At 46.9% G+C, this 15,140-nt stretch overlaps 1 protein-coding gene across 1 annotated transcript in view; it reads right to left on the minus strand.

Annotated features, from left to right (window-relative positions):
- Positions 1–15,140, minus strand: part of CRY2 (cryptochrome circadian regulator 2) — a 499,904-nt gene that overhangs the window by 42,487 nt on the left and 442,277 nt on the right. The window contains exon 11 of the mRNA XM_085646709.1: positions 13,930–14,072. Within this exon, the coding sequence (XP_085502835.1) occupies positions 13,933–14,072 (140 nt within the window). The 3' untranslated portion in view covers positions 13,930–13,932. The remainder of the gene's footprint in view (positions 1–13,929; positions 14,073–15,140) is intronic.

Below are 15,140 nucleotides of genomic sequence, written 5' to 3' on the forward strand. Positions count from 1 at the left end.
AAATCTTGCAATCCTTAACTTTGTGATGAGGATGCAAGCAATAAATGCAGTCTTTATGTGGGTCTTCAGCATGCAATCGCTTCTTACCACAACATCCTCATGATCTGAAGAGTCCTTTTTTTAGAGGATTCTGACATTCTGGTAACAAGATTTGAAGAAATGGCAAAATTGTGAAGAAAAACTGAGCAGAACTCAGGAGGAGTCCCTCTCACACGACGTGGGGTAGAAAATCTAAGGGACTCAGCCTTTTTCTGGAGTGTTCTAAAGGGTGCTGGCATTTGATTGGTTATAGTTTCAACTTTGGTTCTTTTTATAAAAGAATGTGGAAAAGCAATGGAAGGGATTTCTCATTGCATGGTAGCCTACATATAGCATTTATTGCTTTTATAGAAGTTACAGTGGGACTCCCACCTTGGTGTCGGTGATGATGCAAGCATGTGAATCTATGAAAGATCCAATACTGGAGAACATATTTTCTTCTCCAGTATTGGATCTTTCATAGATTCAAATGCTTGAAACAGAATAGTAAACAGTTAACAGTATAGTAAAAATACATGTATATCCCCATCTACATAATCACAGTATAATGGAATGTAGTAAGAAAAAGAGGCTCATCTTATTGGAAGAGATGACGTAGAACTGCTTGCCCTACAGCTGCATCCGAGTTTTCCACACCATCAAGGCAATAATGCAGAGTAAAAGCATGCCTGTTGGACCAGGTTTGTGCTCAGCAAATCTGTTGAATTGTCCCATCAGCAAAGAGAGCTGTTGATGTGGAGACAACTCTGGTAGAGCGGGCCTTAACTGTAGCAGATAACAGTTTTCCTGCTTGCCGGTGGCATATTTCATGGCTGAAGCAATCCACGCTGCTATAGTCTGCTCCAAAACAGCAAACCCTTTTCTGAGGTCTCCATAGGCTACAAATAGCTGATGTGCTTTGCGTCTGCTGCTAGCTCTGTGCATATGGAATTTGAGACATCTCTTGACATCTAATGAATGTAAAAAAATTTCCTCTGGTGTTTGAGGATTGGTAAAGAAAATCGTTAAAATAAAAGTCAGATGGTACTTTAGGGATACATTTTGGATTAGTCCAGAGAATTACACAGTCAATCTTGAACTGTAAGAAAGGTTGTCCATTTGTGAATGCTTGTTTGACACTTACAGGTTTACCTGAAGTAAGCACTAGTAGAAGTGCTGTTTTCCAAGAGATGTATTTTAGTTCTGCCTCAAGAATTGTCTCAGACAGGTGTCTGATTAATTGCGACAGTACAATGATGAGTTGCCAAGGGTGAGGATGGAGTGGAGGAAACAATCGGAACGATCCTTTAGTAAACTGTTTTATTAGTCTTGAGGATCTTAAAGATGGAGAGTTGCTGGCTCAACGCAACCTGGAGATTGCGGCCAGGTGGACCTTGATGGAAGAGTGAGAAAGACCAGATTTTGCTAGGTGAAGTAGATATGGCAGTATCTGTTCTGGTGATGAATTGAAAGGATGGATTTCTGGGTTGGTTCACCAGATACAAAGCCTCTTCCACTTAGGTTTGTACGTCTTGTATGTGGTCTGTGCTGTGGCATTGGCAAGCACCTCTCGACAGTCAAATGAGATATCGAGATTGGCAAACTCATTGAACTCAGGAGCCAGGTCAACAATTGAAGAGATGCCGGGTTGGTAAGACGGCCCTTGAATCATTGTTAATAGGGTCAGTATTGGTTGCAACTAAATGTGTTTCTGCTCCGAGAGGAGGAGGAGTTCTGTAAACCAGAACGGGTGGGGCCATCTGGGAGCTATGAGAAGAATTCAACAGGGCTCTTTCATCATCTTTCTGAGCACTCTTGGGATCCGTGGATTCAGGGGAAAATCGTATGCATAAATTCTTGACCATGTGATTAAAAATCCATTCCCCCATGACCCTTTTTGGGGTTGCCAACTGACGAAGTACTTGCATTTGCGGATCTCGCTCGTTGCAAACAGATCCAAATTTGGCTTGCCCTAGAGATGAAAAAGGTGGTCCAGAGTCGGTTGGTGTAACTCCCATTCGTGGCAGGCTGAGCTGTTCCTGCTTAGCGAGTCTGCAAGCATGTTTGATATGTCGGGTACATGTTCTGCTCTGAGAATTATGTTGTGTTGAATGGCCCAGGTTCATATTTGTTGTGCTTGGAGGGATAGTGCAGTTGATCTTGTTTTGCACTGTTTGTTTAAGCAGTGCTGTTGGTTCAGATAAGAACTGACGCGCCTCTGATTTTTGAGAGGAAGGATTTTAGAGAAAGCAAAATGGACTTTAGCGCTAAAAGGTTGATATGGAAAGCTGCTTGGTGGACATTCCATTTGCCTCTGACCGTCAAGTCCTGAAGATGAGCCCCCCAACCAGCAAGAGAGGCATTTGGTTATCACATTTTCTGGAATGTCTGTCAGGAAGGAGAGACCATCAGAGATGTTGGGTATGTGTGACCACCATTGCATTGCTTGCTTCATCTTAGGTGTGATCTGAATGATAGTCAAAGGAGCTGGTGGTTTGGAAATCCTTTCTCCCTCCTGCAGAATCTTTCTCGCCTATGATTTAGAATCCTCCGGTAAGAGCAGTGCTTAATTTGAGCCGGTGCCCAGCACCGGCACTTATTTGGTTTCCGGTGCTCGGCACCGGCACCTAATTGTCAACACCATACTTAGAACAGTTTACCACATGGTGGCGCTGCTCATCTAATTTAGAGATGAGCAGAACAAAGGTTGTTTAGGAACACAATATACATTAAAAAATTGCTAACAGCTACCTCCCTAGCCATTCGTTTAGCTTTGGGGACCTGGAATAATCCGAATTGTCGTGTTTACATGTGAGAGAGATGATTATTAGTTGTTTTGGCAGCGATGACAAGGGCGATGGGTGGTGCAAGCTGCAGTGGCCTCCTGGTCAGAGCCCTGGCACTTAATATTTTACAAATTAACACTGGGTATGAGGTCAATAAATGGTGACATATCTGCAGACATTTGGCAGTCGTACCTTCATAGGATTGGGTGCGAGTTTGCAGCTTGGACTGTAGTAGCCACCATGGCAGAGAGCTTTTTACTTATGGAATTGAGGCGTCTTCCTTCTCTATTTGGAGGAGTGGTTAGGGGCGAGGAGGGATTGATTGAACGATGCTGGGCCACCTGTGATATAACTGAGTCTGGCTTTGGTTGTCCAATGAGAGAGGCCAGAGAATTATCAGGTGCCTTGTATTTCTTTTCCAATTGAGGGCGCACGGCTGGTATAGAAGCTGGAGTCTTTATGACCTTAAGCCGTTCCTCCGACATGAAATCGACGATAGGTATTGCACGGACTTGTTTCTTGATTTGCTCCTTAAAATTAAATAAAAAACAAACAGATTACTTAGTGACCATGGGAAGCTGAAACCTTTTAGCTGCTCTTTCCATGACTGTATGAACCCCCGCCCCCATGTCCTCCAATGGGGAATCTACTGGCTTTGGAGTAGTTGGAAATGTCATCTGAATTCGGTACTTATCATATTCACTTGGAAGGGAAATGCCATCAAGTTCCCCTTCTTCTCTGTCTTCATCCGTGGAAGGATGGTCTTCCAATGGGGATTGAGGAACCGGCATAGGTAATGATGGTGCCGGAGATGGCCCATAAATTGGAGAGGGATCTGTGTGAGAGGTTAGCAGAGGAGGTGGTCTCTGAATAGGTGTTTGTGGAACAGAAGCAGAAGCTTCTGAAAGTGCAAATCTGCAGTAACAGTCCTGCAACATACATTACAAGCTGATGACTAATGATGCGGGCATTTGAATTGAAGGTTCTTGTTGCTTCATAAACTGGTGGGGTGTATCCTGTTGAAGATAATAATGGTGGTCATCTTCATCCTCCTGAAATGTAATATGAAGAACCGAAGGGATGTCTTCCACTCCAAACATTCCCTCATACACGGACTATTCTTCATCATTGTCCTCTTAAATCAAATAAGCACTCTGGAGGATCAGGCGACACCTTGCTCGGTGAGGTACGTTCGGCTAAGAGCATCTCCTAAGAATAGTTGCGTTTTACATGTAATATAGGTGAAATTATAGAAGTATCTATGTTTTAAAAAAAAATTAATTGACAGTGAAGATAATGGCCTCGTCGACATATCTGCAAGCTGCTGTGGAGCTAACTTAGATGGATGTGTCGTTGACAGTGGAACCGTCGACAGAGGGTCCGTTGTTGGCTTGTGTATTTTAGTTCTGCCTCAGAAGAAGAAGATAGGTGTTGTTTTTTCACTGCATTACTTGCCTTTGGAGACAGGAGCTCCACAGATCTTTCTATCTTTTTTTGAAGCAACAGTTTCTAGAGAAGTATCACTGTCCTCATCGGATGGAGGGAATTCACAAGTGCTTAATTTGTGCCGGTGCTTTCCGGTGCTTAGCACCGGCACTTAATTATCAGGGCCGGGTCTACACGCATTGCTGCACATCATTGACTTTCTTTGATAATAATTTACCTCACTACTGGTACTGGACTTGGCAGTGTGTCACAATGTTACTGTTATTTAATTGAACTCGTCCGCAACATCTGCTGCTGAGCTCGTCCGTCTCTCTCTCTCTCTCATTAATCCACAGTCCCAGTCAGAGTCAGTGGAAACTCTATGTTCCGCGGCCGCGCTGCCCTTAGTTCAGTGTTCCCGGCCGGCGGGGCGGGACACTGATTTGGGCTGGATTTTTGGTTCTTCTGCCGGGGTTGGGCGGCAGCAGGCAGCGTGAGTGTGCGCAGATTTCAGATTGCGCATTGCCACGCCCTAGCATACCCGCGCTCGGGCTGGTCGCACCCCACCACCGAGTCAACGTGACTGGTGACACTTCAATCAACGCCATTTAACTGAACTCCCCAGCCAGCGCGACTGAGTGCGACGACCGACGACGACGTTGGTTGAAGATCGCAGACAGCAGTAGTAGTGTAGCCACTAGTCCAGTAACAGGCAACAGCTGCAGCACCAGGTGAGGCAGGCACTGCAGGCTGTCAGGCCCGCCCGGCCCAGTGTGTCCTAATTTATCAGTTAACACACGCACCGCTGTGCACTGTCTGCACTCTGCAGTCATTGTGTGTCCGCGTTCTTCTGGCTTTGTTGCGGTTACGAACACTACCTGACTGACAACGCACCCAGATCCCCGCCCTCCTCCCCCCAACGTTCCCTTGACCCTACACTCCCCACTCGTTGAAAAAGTATGCTAGTCTACTGCAGAACGAGCGCCTACCTGGCCGATTGTCTGCATGCGTCTGCGGTAGTAGTTCACCTCTGGCCTTTAAATGTTAGCGCAATATTATAAAAACCAATGCATTTTATTTCAAACACATACAGATTTGGTTCTGCGAGGGTTGGGGTTGGGCGGCAGCGTGCGCAGTTTCAGGTGACCATGCTGACACAAAGGGAACTGGACAAACCTCTCCAGCGCTCCAGTCATACCGAGCACTTTATTGTCTGTCTTGTTTTCCCCACAATGTCACCTTAGGGCCCACAAGATCACAGTGCGATTTGCCTTTCAGTTTAGAAAAAAAAAATGTGTTTTAATATTTTCATGTAATCTTTTTATCGATCCACTTAAAGGACATAATTGCAGATTTCCCCATTGACAAAAAACACGAAGTGACAAACCTATCGAGGATAATGACGTGATTTTAATGAGAACCCGATTTTCAATCCATAAGTCAGTTAACAAGACTGTTATTACCTTCCAAGTCACTGTTTAATATTGTATTTCTTTTTTTTCCTTGTGTCTTCGGTGCCCCTGCTCTCGTTACCTCATCTCCCCTTGCTGTGTCCTCCCCCCACCACTAGCTGCTTTAAAAACACTCTTAAGATGGCCTTTTTTGAATGTACACGGTAGTGTGTAGGCTGACCCATGGTCTGTCAAGTTACCCAATCTGGTGGTAAGTGGTTTTATTTTATAAACTGTTGTAATTCATTTTAGTTTTCAGGCTGTTTAGTTCAAAGGGTGCGTGATCAACAAAAAAGAGCTTTCAGAGTCCTACTGAGACAGCGGCTCCATCCACATATTGATAGCTCTGAAGACTTCGAAAAATCATAACCCCCCGGTATGCTAACTTGAAGAATCCATTTGATCTGTCATGTACATGACCCATAAACTGGTCTTATGTCATCCTATGGATATATTTTATTTTGCAGAGCCACTTTTTTCTTCATCACATACAAGAGCACGTTCCAATTTGTGAGTTCAGCATTCCTGCTGTACAAAAAAATCTATTTGGTTTGATTGAATAGACTAACCGTAAGCTCTGTACATAATAAGAATCTAGGAGGGTCTGAGCTACTAGATTGGAAGGGGTTAGTAACCCCGTTCCAATGGTGGCTGGGATGCTGCTTTCAGGAAGGGTCTGTCTTTCCAGCCCTGAAAGCAACTCCGTCATCCCTCCCTCACTCACAGCACACTGCACCTCAGTCAAAGCAGGAGTCCCTCTCTCCCCTTTGCTCGAGGGTGCCAATAACAACCACTTAAGAGGAACCCTATTATTAAAGCAGTAGCGCATACGCACCACTATCCCACCTTCACCTCTGTGGGGAACACCACCTACCACCGTACACTACCTATGTTTTCAGGATAGATTATGTCGCAGCCAGGTGCATTGCAGTGCGTGGGCGGTGAATTTGGAGATGTTATAGTGCATATCATGACTTTGTAAGCCTAACGTACCTGGGTACTTGACGGACATGACCCAGCATGTTTATTTTTTAAAGACATGACCCCCTATATATAATGGAATCACTGGGTATTTCATCTGGCTTTCCGAAGTGCCAGTTGAGGATGTGGGTAGAGCCAATAGAGTAAGTGGGTGGAGCCAGGAAAGTGGGTGTGGCCACCTAAAACATTTGTGCACCTGCACTTAATATTTTACAAATTAAGCACTGGAATTCACTGGTCTTAAACTTCTGTAGCCACAGAAGAAGTCTAGCCTCTCTATCCCTCAATGTTTTTTGAGAAAACATGCAGTACATTTTACAGTCTCTGGGTGAAGGCAGTAAATGCATATCTTATGCATTTGTTAAGAGGGTTATCAAAATGAAGCCTCATTTTACCACAAGAATTGCAGTGCCGAATTAAAGCTCTCTTGGCTGTGGTAAACATGTTCTAGTAATGAAAAGCTGGTTGAGGAAAACCAAAAGCGTGGTTTCTGAGAAAATAATTCTGTCAGAAAGGCCAGAAATCAGAAATACTGAGCAGAGCTCAGGCAGACTTCCATGCAGTAGGAAATATGAGAGTCTGGAGCCTCTGAGGTTCTAAAGGGTGCTGTTGCCTGATTGGTTAGACTTTGGGCCTTTTTCAATGACTGTAATCAGCTATTAAAGTGAATGTCTTTTGCATTTACTACAATTTTTATTTTTTTGCTACTGATTTATATTTACCGTGGGAGTCCCACTTCAAAGACGGGTAATGATTCAAGCATGTGAATCTATGAAAGATCCAATACAGGAGAATCATCTTTAACGCAGGGCTGTGCTTTAGTAATGGCAGTGCAATATGAGGCACACCATCCCTGTCAAAGCATCCGAACCTGGGGCCGGAGATGGTGGATTCAGATTCAATGTTGCCAGAGGTGATAATGGCGTTGAAGAGACAACAGTAGGAGAGACCTTTGGCAGAGGAAAAGAGGCACGGCCCAGTACCAAGGGCAGACTGCAAGAAGTTTCAGTTGGCGGCAGGGAAGAGTCCGCCAGCAGAATTTCATCTGGAAGCCCTTAAGAGTTTAAAGTTTCGGAAGGCACACCAGGTGGTGATGGAGTCATGTTGAATATTTTGCATGGCCTCTCTAAAGGCAGCCACCTGCTGTGAGCTCAAATCAAGCAGTATCTATTGGAGGTTTTATCCTGATCCAATCTGTAACATGAGAGGATTCAAAGGCTGAATAGTATGTGGGTAGTAGTATCAATCAGAAGGAATGGCCGTTCTACAGAAGTTAAAGCTGTTCCAAGTACTAAACCTCATGCAGCCAATTCAGAACTGCTACTATGAGCACACATCTTGGGCTCTACCTGATCTTTTGGTGTCCCCTTTGTGTTGAATTGGTACGGGGGTAGTATTAGTATACAAACACACTCCCTTCCAGTCCAACCTCAGATTGTCCAGTAGGAAACCAGGACATTTATTAATACAAGATGCAAATTAACTAGAGCAGCTGATCAGAAAAGTTTCAAAGGCCTCAACCCCAGTTTGATGCTAGGCCACGGAGACGGAATATGTTGACTTCTTGAAACATTTCCAACTCATGTGAGGCATGGAGATGCTTGTTCAGGATGTCTGTCATGCTGCTAATGATTACTGCAATGTAGGAGACCAGCAGGAACATGTAATGCTGCTGGGCACATTCTCCTAGAGCCATTGCCATCCAGCAGCAGTTTGGTGAGTGAGTAACCACTTGCCTTAACATAACAAACATAACGTGTGTATTTGTAATGAGCACGTTCACCCAGAAGGGTATCTTGACGCTGATTAACATATGCCTATTGTTACCCAACTCAATGGTACTCATTTTATCAACCTCAGAAGAATGTAAGGCTGAGTGGACTCACCGGGCTTTGAACTTGTGACCATGAGGTCAAACAAAGGCCCCTACAATGGACGCATTAGTCCACTAAACCACCAGACCTGGTTTACTCACATAGACAGTGGGGTTGTTTGTGTGGATCATCACCACTCTGGATCGCATCACTGTTAGGAAACCTATCAGTGCTAAAAAGATTTATTTCAGCTCCAACACATAAATGTGAAGGGCTGAATGCGAGTTGTGCCACCAGGCACCAATGGACACTTCCTCGCAATATGCCACCAATCCCATATTTTGAAGTGTTGGTAGGTGGTGAATGCAAGCAGCAAACATATCAGCAAGATATGGCCCCAGGCTGGTGGTGATGGTTGGAAAAGGCAGACTTTGCACCCCCTGTATACTTTAAAGCAGCTGCATTGGTATTGAGGATAGTGGGAGCTGTATCAAAGACAGCAAGATCACTGACTCATTGTCAGTGAAATTGCTCTCCCTCCCTCGCAGCTCCACCATTAAGTGAAGCCTTCCCCCGAGCCCCTGCACTCTCGAGTGTTGGTGTTCGAGGCCCTCCTCCACCTGCAGGTTTCACCTGTGCCTCATCCCTGGTCTTCCAGTGGACATCTGTCTCCATTCTCTCGCTCTGCTTTTTCTCTCCTTTTTCACTCGTTTTTTACCCTCACTTCTATCTCCCCCTTCACTCTCCTTCTGGGTCGTTCCTCAGTTTTCTGTTGTTTTCCCCTCATTTCAAGCTCCCCCCTTCACTCTCCTTCTGTGTCTTTCCTCCGTTGTTCACTCGTTTTTTACCCTCATATTGATCTCCCCCTTTCACTCTCCTTCTGTGTCCTCTGTCTTTCCTTCCCTCTTTCTTGCACTTTTGCTGCCTTATTTGCACTTTTCTGTCTCTTTTTGCCTTTTTCCTTTTGCCTTTTTCAGCCCGTTTTTCCCCGCCACTGCTGCTCCTGCGGCCCCTCCTCCCCAGCACTACCAGTGCAACCGGCCCAACCCAGCTCCCCTCACCACTTCCGCCTCCCAGCTGTTCAGCCCTCCCTGACCCCTACTTAATGGTGGCCACTGCGCGGCCGCTGTGCGGCTGCGCCAAAGGCAAGCCCGTCCGCGACCCGACTGCGACCAGCGCCAAGAACCCTGGAACTCTGCACCGCCAACGCTACGACCCAGCGGCACTCCACGCTCTCAACCCAGGCCGCAACAACAACTGCAAGGTAGCATCACCAGCCGACACCCATGGACCCTTCAGCTGTCACCGCTGCCGGCACACCTGCAGCACCGCCAAGACCATGGACCCAGCGCAACCTGCCCACAAGAACACAACCGAACTGAAGACCCTGCAATGCATCCTCCTCAACGTCCGATCCCTCCACAAACACGCCACCGAAATCTGGGACCTCCTCGACAGCACTACCCCGGACGTAGCATTCTTTAACAAAACCTGGACCAACACCACTTCAGCACCGGACATCGCCATCGCCATTCCCCAAGGATGCAAGATCTCCAGGAAGGACCGCCCCACCTGTCCGGTAGGACGAATCACCATCGTCCACAAATCCACCCTCCGCCTGAGCACATTACCTAACAAGCCCACAGACCTCATGGAACACCTTCACTTCAAGATACTGGCCAGCCCTACCTCCACCCTCCGAGGAACCCTCATCTACCGACCCCCTGGACCCTGCGGACTTTTCGCCAAGTCCGTCACAGACATCATTTCTCCGCATACGATCGCGTCCACCAACTACACCCTACTGGGAGACCTCAACTTCCACCTCGACAACCGACTGGACCCCAGCACCACATCCCTCCTGGACAATCTCCACAACATAGGACTCCACCAGATCGTGACCGAACCCACGCACTCAGCAGGACACACCCTCGACCTTCAGCCACACCACCGAACTCCCATGGACTGACCATCGATGCGTCCACTTCACCTTCACAACACCCACCATCCACAGACACCAGCATCTGCTCCCATGAAGAAACTGGACCAGAATCACGATGACCAACTAACCTCATCACTCAGCAACTCCATGCCAACCATCGCGGAAAACGACGACCCCAACACCGAAGCCCAGACCCTGCACAGATGGATCTCGGACAGCGCCAACACCATAGCCCCCCTCAAGAAAAACAACAACACTCACACCAAGAAAGCTAGATGGTTCACCACCGAACTTCGAGAGTCCAGACACACTTGCCGCCGCCTCGAAAAGGCTTGGAGGAAGACCAAATCCACAGAAGCCCACATCAACTTCAGAGCTGCCACCAACGCCCACCACCAACTCATCAGAAAAACGAGGAAAAAAGCGATTGAAGACAGAATCTCCACTCATGCACACAACAGCAAAGAACTCTTCAACATCATCAAGGAGTTCGCCCAACCCACCAGCGAGTCCACCGACCTCTCTCCCTCATAAGACGTCTGCGACAAACGCAGCACCTTTTTCCACCACAAAATCAAGAGCCTCTACGACAACTTCGATAAAGACAAGCAACACACTGAACCCTCACCAACCACCCCTGACACCCTGAAGTCAGCGATCGACAACTGGACAGCCCTCACCACTGAAGACACACTGAAGACGATGAAGTCAATCCACTCCGGGGCCCCCACGGACCCCAGCCCCCACCACATTTTCAACAGAGCCACCAACACCATCGCACCCATGCTCTGCCACACCATCAACCGCTCCCTGACAACTGCCTCGTTCCCCGACGTCTGGAAACACGCTGAGATCAACCCCCTCCTGAAGAAACCCTCGGCGGACCCCACCGACCTCAAAAACTATAGACCCATCTCCCTACTCCCGTTCCCAGCTAAAGTCATTGAGAAAGCCATCAACAGCCAACTTGCCACATTCATCGAAGGGCACAACATCCTCGACTCCTCCCAATCCGGCTTCAGAAAAAACCACAGTACGGAAACTGCCCTCCTCGTCGCAACAGACGACATCTGCACCCTACTGGACAAAGGAGAAAGAGTAGCCCTCATCCTCCTCGACCTCTCAGCGGCGTTCGACACTGTCTCTCACCGCACCCTAATACGCAGACTCCATGACACAGGGATCCAAGACAAGGCCCTCGACTGGATCCGCTCCCTCCTCTCCGGCAGAACGCAGCGGGTCAGACTCCCCCCTTTCCTTTCGGACCCTACACTTACCACCTGCAGAGTCCCCCAGGGGTCCTCCCTCAGCCCTACGCTCTTCAACGTCTACATGGCTCCGCTCGCCCCCATCGTCAGAACCTACGGCCTCAACATTGTGTCATACGCAGACGACACCCAACTCATCCTCTCCCTATCCAACAAACCCAACATCGCCAGACACAACTTTCGAGAAGGCATGGCAGCCGTTGCCAAATGGATGAAAAACAGCTGCCTACAACTAAACACCAACAAAACGGAAGTACTCATCATGGGCCCAAACCCCGATGCCTGTAATGACACCTGGTGGCCCCCGGCCATCGGAAGCCCGCCCACCCCCACGGACCACGCACGCAGCCTGGGAATCATCCTGAACTCAGAGCTTAAAATGGACCACCAGATCAACTCTGTCTCGTCCTCCTGCTTCCACACCCTCCACCTCCTACGTAAGACCTTCAAATTGATCCCCCTCAAACACAGAACGACCGTCACTCACGCCCTGGTCACCAGCAGGCTCGACTACGACAACGCACTCTATGCCGGAATAAACAAAAACCTCACCCGCAAGCTACAGAACATCCAAAACACCGCCGCAAGACTGGTCCTCAACTTGCCAAGACACTGCCACATCTCCCAGCCCCTGCGGACACTCCACTCGCTCCCCATCGAAGCTAGAGTCACTTTCAAGATGCTCACCCACGCTCACAAGGCCCTCCACAACACCGGACCAGCATACCTGAACAGCCGACTCAAATTCCACGCACCCCAAAGGACCCTACGATCAGCCCAGCTCTCCTACGCTGTGGTCCCCCGCACCAGAAAGACCAGATCAGACGGTCGCTCCTTCTCCTTCCTCGCGGCCAGAGCCTGGAACGCCCTCCCTCTCCACCTCAGGCAGACAACATCCCTCCCCATCTTCACAAGAAACCTAAAAACCTGGCTCTTCAACAGACCCCTCCTTGATGGACTGGAACCTGTGAAACCCCCCCTCCCCCAGCGCCTTGAGACCCTCACGGGTGAGTAGTCATGCTTAACAAACACCTGATTGATTGACAGTGCCCCGGACGTAGGATGGTTTCCTGAGCTTTTATCTTTGTGCTCAGAACATCCAAGAAGACATCTGATTTTTTTTATCAAGAAGAAAACAGAGATAAAACCCAGATGCAACAGAACATTGGCAATGGTTCAGTAAGGCATGGGCCCTGGTCTGAATAATTCAAAACCCATGAAGGAGGACAGAAGGAGAAGAGTCTATGAAAAACCATGTGTCTGCAACGAGTATATTGGTGCCAACTCTTGCTACTCAGGAACTGGACTGACAGGAAAGGTGGTGAAGGTGAACCGCTCATGTGCATGGTATTGAGGCCCTCTGAAAAGTACCTTTTGGTTGGATCTTGTACTGATGGCAGCATACAGAACACAAGGTTGTACTGATAAGTGTTTCCCAAATAGGAGATGTAGAGGGTTTGTTGGTTAGCTCCTGAAAATGGGACAGCATGATACAAAGGTCTTAAAGCCAGTGTGGTTAAATTAACCTGCACAGACACATGAGTATTGTAGAAAAGCCAAGTGTGTGGAAATATGGAGCATGACAGAAGAAGGTTACAAGCCACAGTATTTGAAGGAAAAAATGGAAAAGGGAAGGGTGTCCACACTTGCAGGAAGGGGTATGTGTTAGACAGAAGGAGTTTCACTTGCAGGATACCCCCAGACTGTGAAAGGGAAAGATTGAGTTTCTAATAGAGAGATTAGAAGGGAAGATAAAGGGGGAATAATACAAGGGCACATGATTAAAGTAAGTAGAAAGGAAGAGCACAAGAGGCAAATGATGAAAGAGGAAACAGTTTTAGATTACAGAAAATTGGTGGTTAAAGAAAGGAGTCCGATCATGAAGCAAGGGAGAAATTAATTTGAAGGGAAATTAAGAGATGGCATAACGCAGAGCTGAGGAGGAAGTGATGAAGTGTAACTGGTTATAGCAGTGATACAGTCATCCTCATATTGCCATCCAACAGTAGCTCCCTCGCTCCCCCTAAAGGTTGAAAGGCTGGATGTCGAGGACATCTCATTTGTCTGGCAGAAGGTGCTTGGGTGTACACGCAAGGTAAGAACTACGAAAAAAATAAAGTACCAGGGATTGAGAAAGAGATAATGTCCATGGAAATGTCTAGCGTGACAAAGGAGTACACAACAGGAAACAAGATGGGAAAGAACAGAATAACAGAATAAGGACTGCTTCCTAACTTTTCATACCTTTTAGAGGTTTTTGGTGAGAACATCTGGAGGATGCCAACTGGTAACTTTTGTTCTTTTAAACAGCTCTTCATTTGACACTTCTTCAGTTACCTCATGTTTCCTCTTAGGGGACGTATGCCCAGAGTGCAGCAATTTTGTAACTAAAAGAACATCAAACAGGAGAGAAGCGCATGCAAAATTATTTTATCACAGATTTCAGTACTCTCAGACTCATTATCATTGATATTCAAATGAGTTTATTGTAAACTCTCGTGTAAGGAAACAAGTTACTTATCTGTAACGCTGGTTCTCCAGTGTTGGTATCTTTTATAGATTCACATGCTTGAATCCTTTCCTGTCGTCAGACTGGGAACCCCTAGTATACTCTACCAACAGTAGTACATACTTAATTCTCACTCTACCAAAATCCCACAGCCATCTTTTCCAACTCATCCTCCTCTTTTTTCTGATCCAAACGTCAGCCAATCAGAATGCCCTACACCCAGCTGTTTGCCACTGATGCTTCTCACTGTCAGATGTTCGGAGCTGCTAGTTCCTATTACTCTCTTCTTTCATTTGGAAGCCTCATTTAAGTACTGGCGGGCTGCATGTAAATCTATTAAAGAGACCAGTGCTGAAGAACCGGAGTTACAGGTCAGTAACTGATTTCCTTCTCCGGATAGGATCTTTCATAGATTCACATGCTTGAATACCAGATTAACATAGCAGTTTATAATTCACAATTGTTGAAGGTGGGAAATGAGGCTAACTTTGTGCAAACAAATTCCTTAAATCTGCTTGTCCCATCTCTGCCTCCTTGCTCACTTGCAAGTACACACAATAATGCTTCACAAAGGCATGTGTTGCCTTCCAAGTTGCCACTTTGCAAATATCTTCCAATGATATTCCTGCAAAATAAGCTGTTGACACTGCCATTGCTCTTGTTGAATGTGCCCTGCCTTTCCACGTCAGCGGCCTATTCGTCAATGTATGAGCTGTAGCAATACATGCCCCAATCCATCATGCATTCGTCTGCGTGGACACTGCCTTTCCTCTCCTTCCCAAGCCCTTTGCAACAAATAACTGATCTGTTTCTCTGATATCTTCAGTAGCCTGTAAATAGAACATCAGGCATGTTTTAATGTCCAATGAATACAATGCCGTTTCACCTCCTGTTACTGGCTTAGCAAAGCAAGTTGGGAATGTTATAATTTGTCTTAAATGAAAAA

Source organism: Triturus cristatus, chromosome 3_1, assembly GCF_964204655.1.
Source record: "Triturus cristatus chromosome 3_1, aTriCri1.1, whole genome shotgun sequence".
NCBI lineage: Eukaryota > Metazoa > Chordata > Amphibia > Caudata > Salamandridae > Triturus > Triturus cristatus.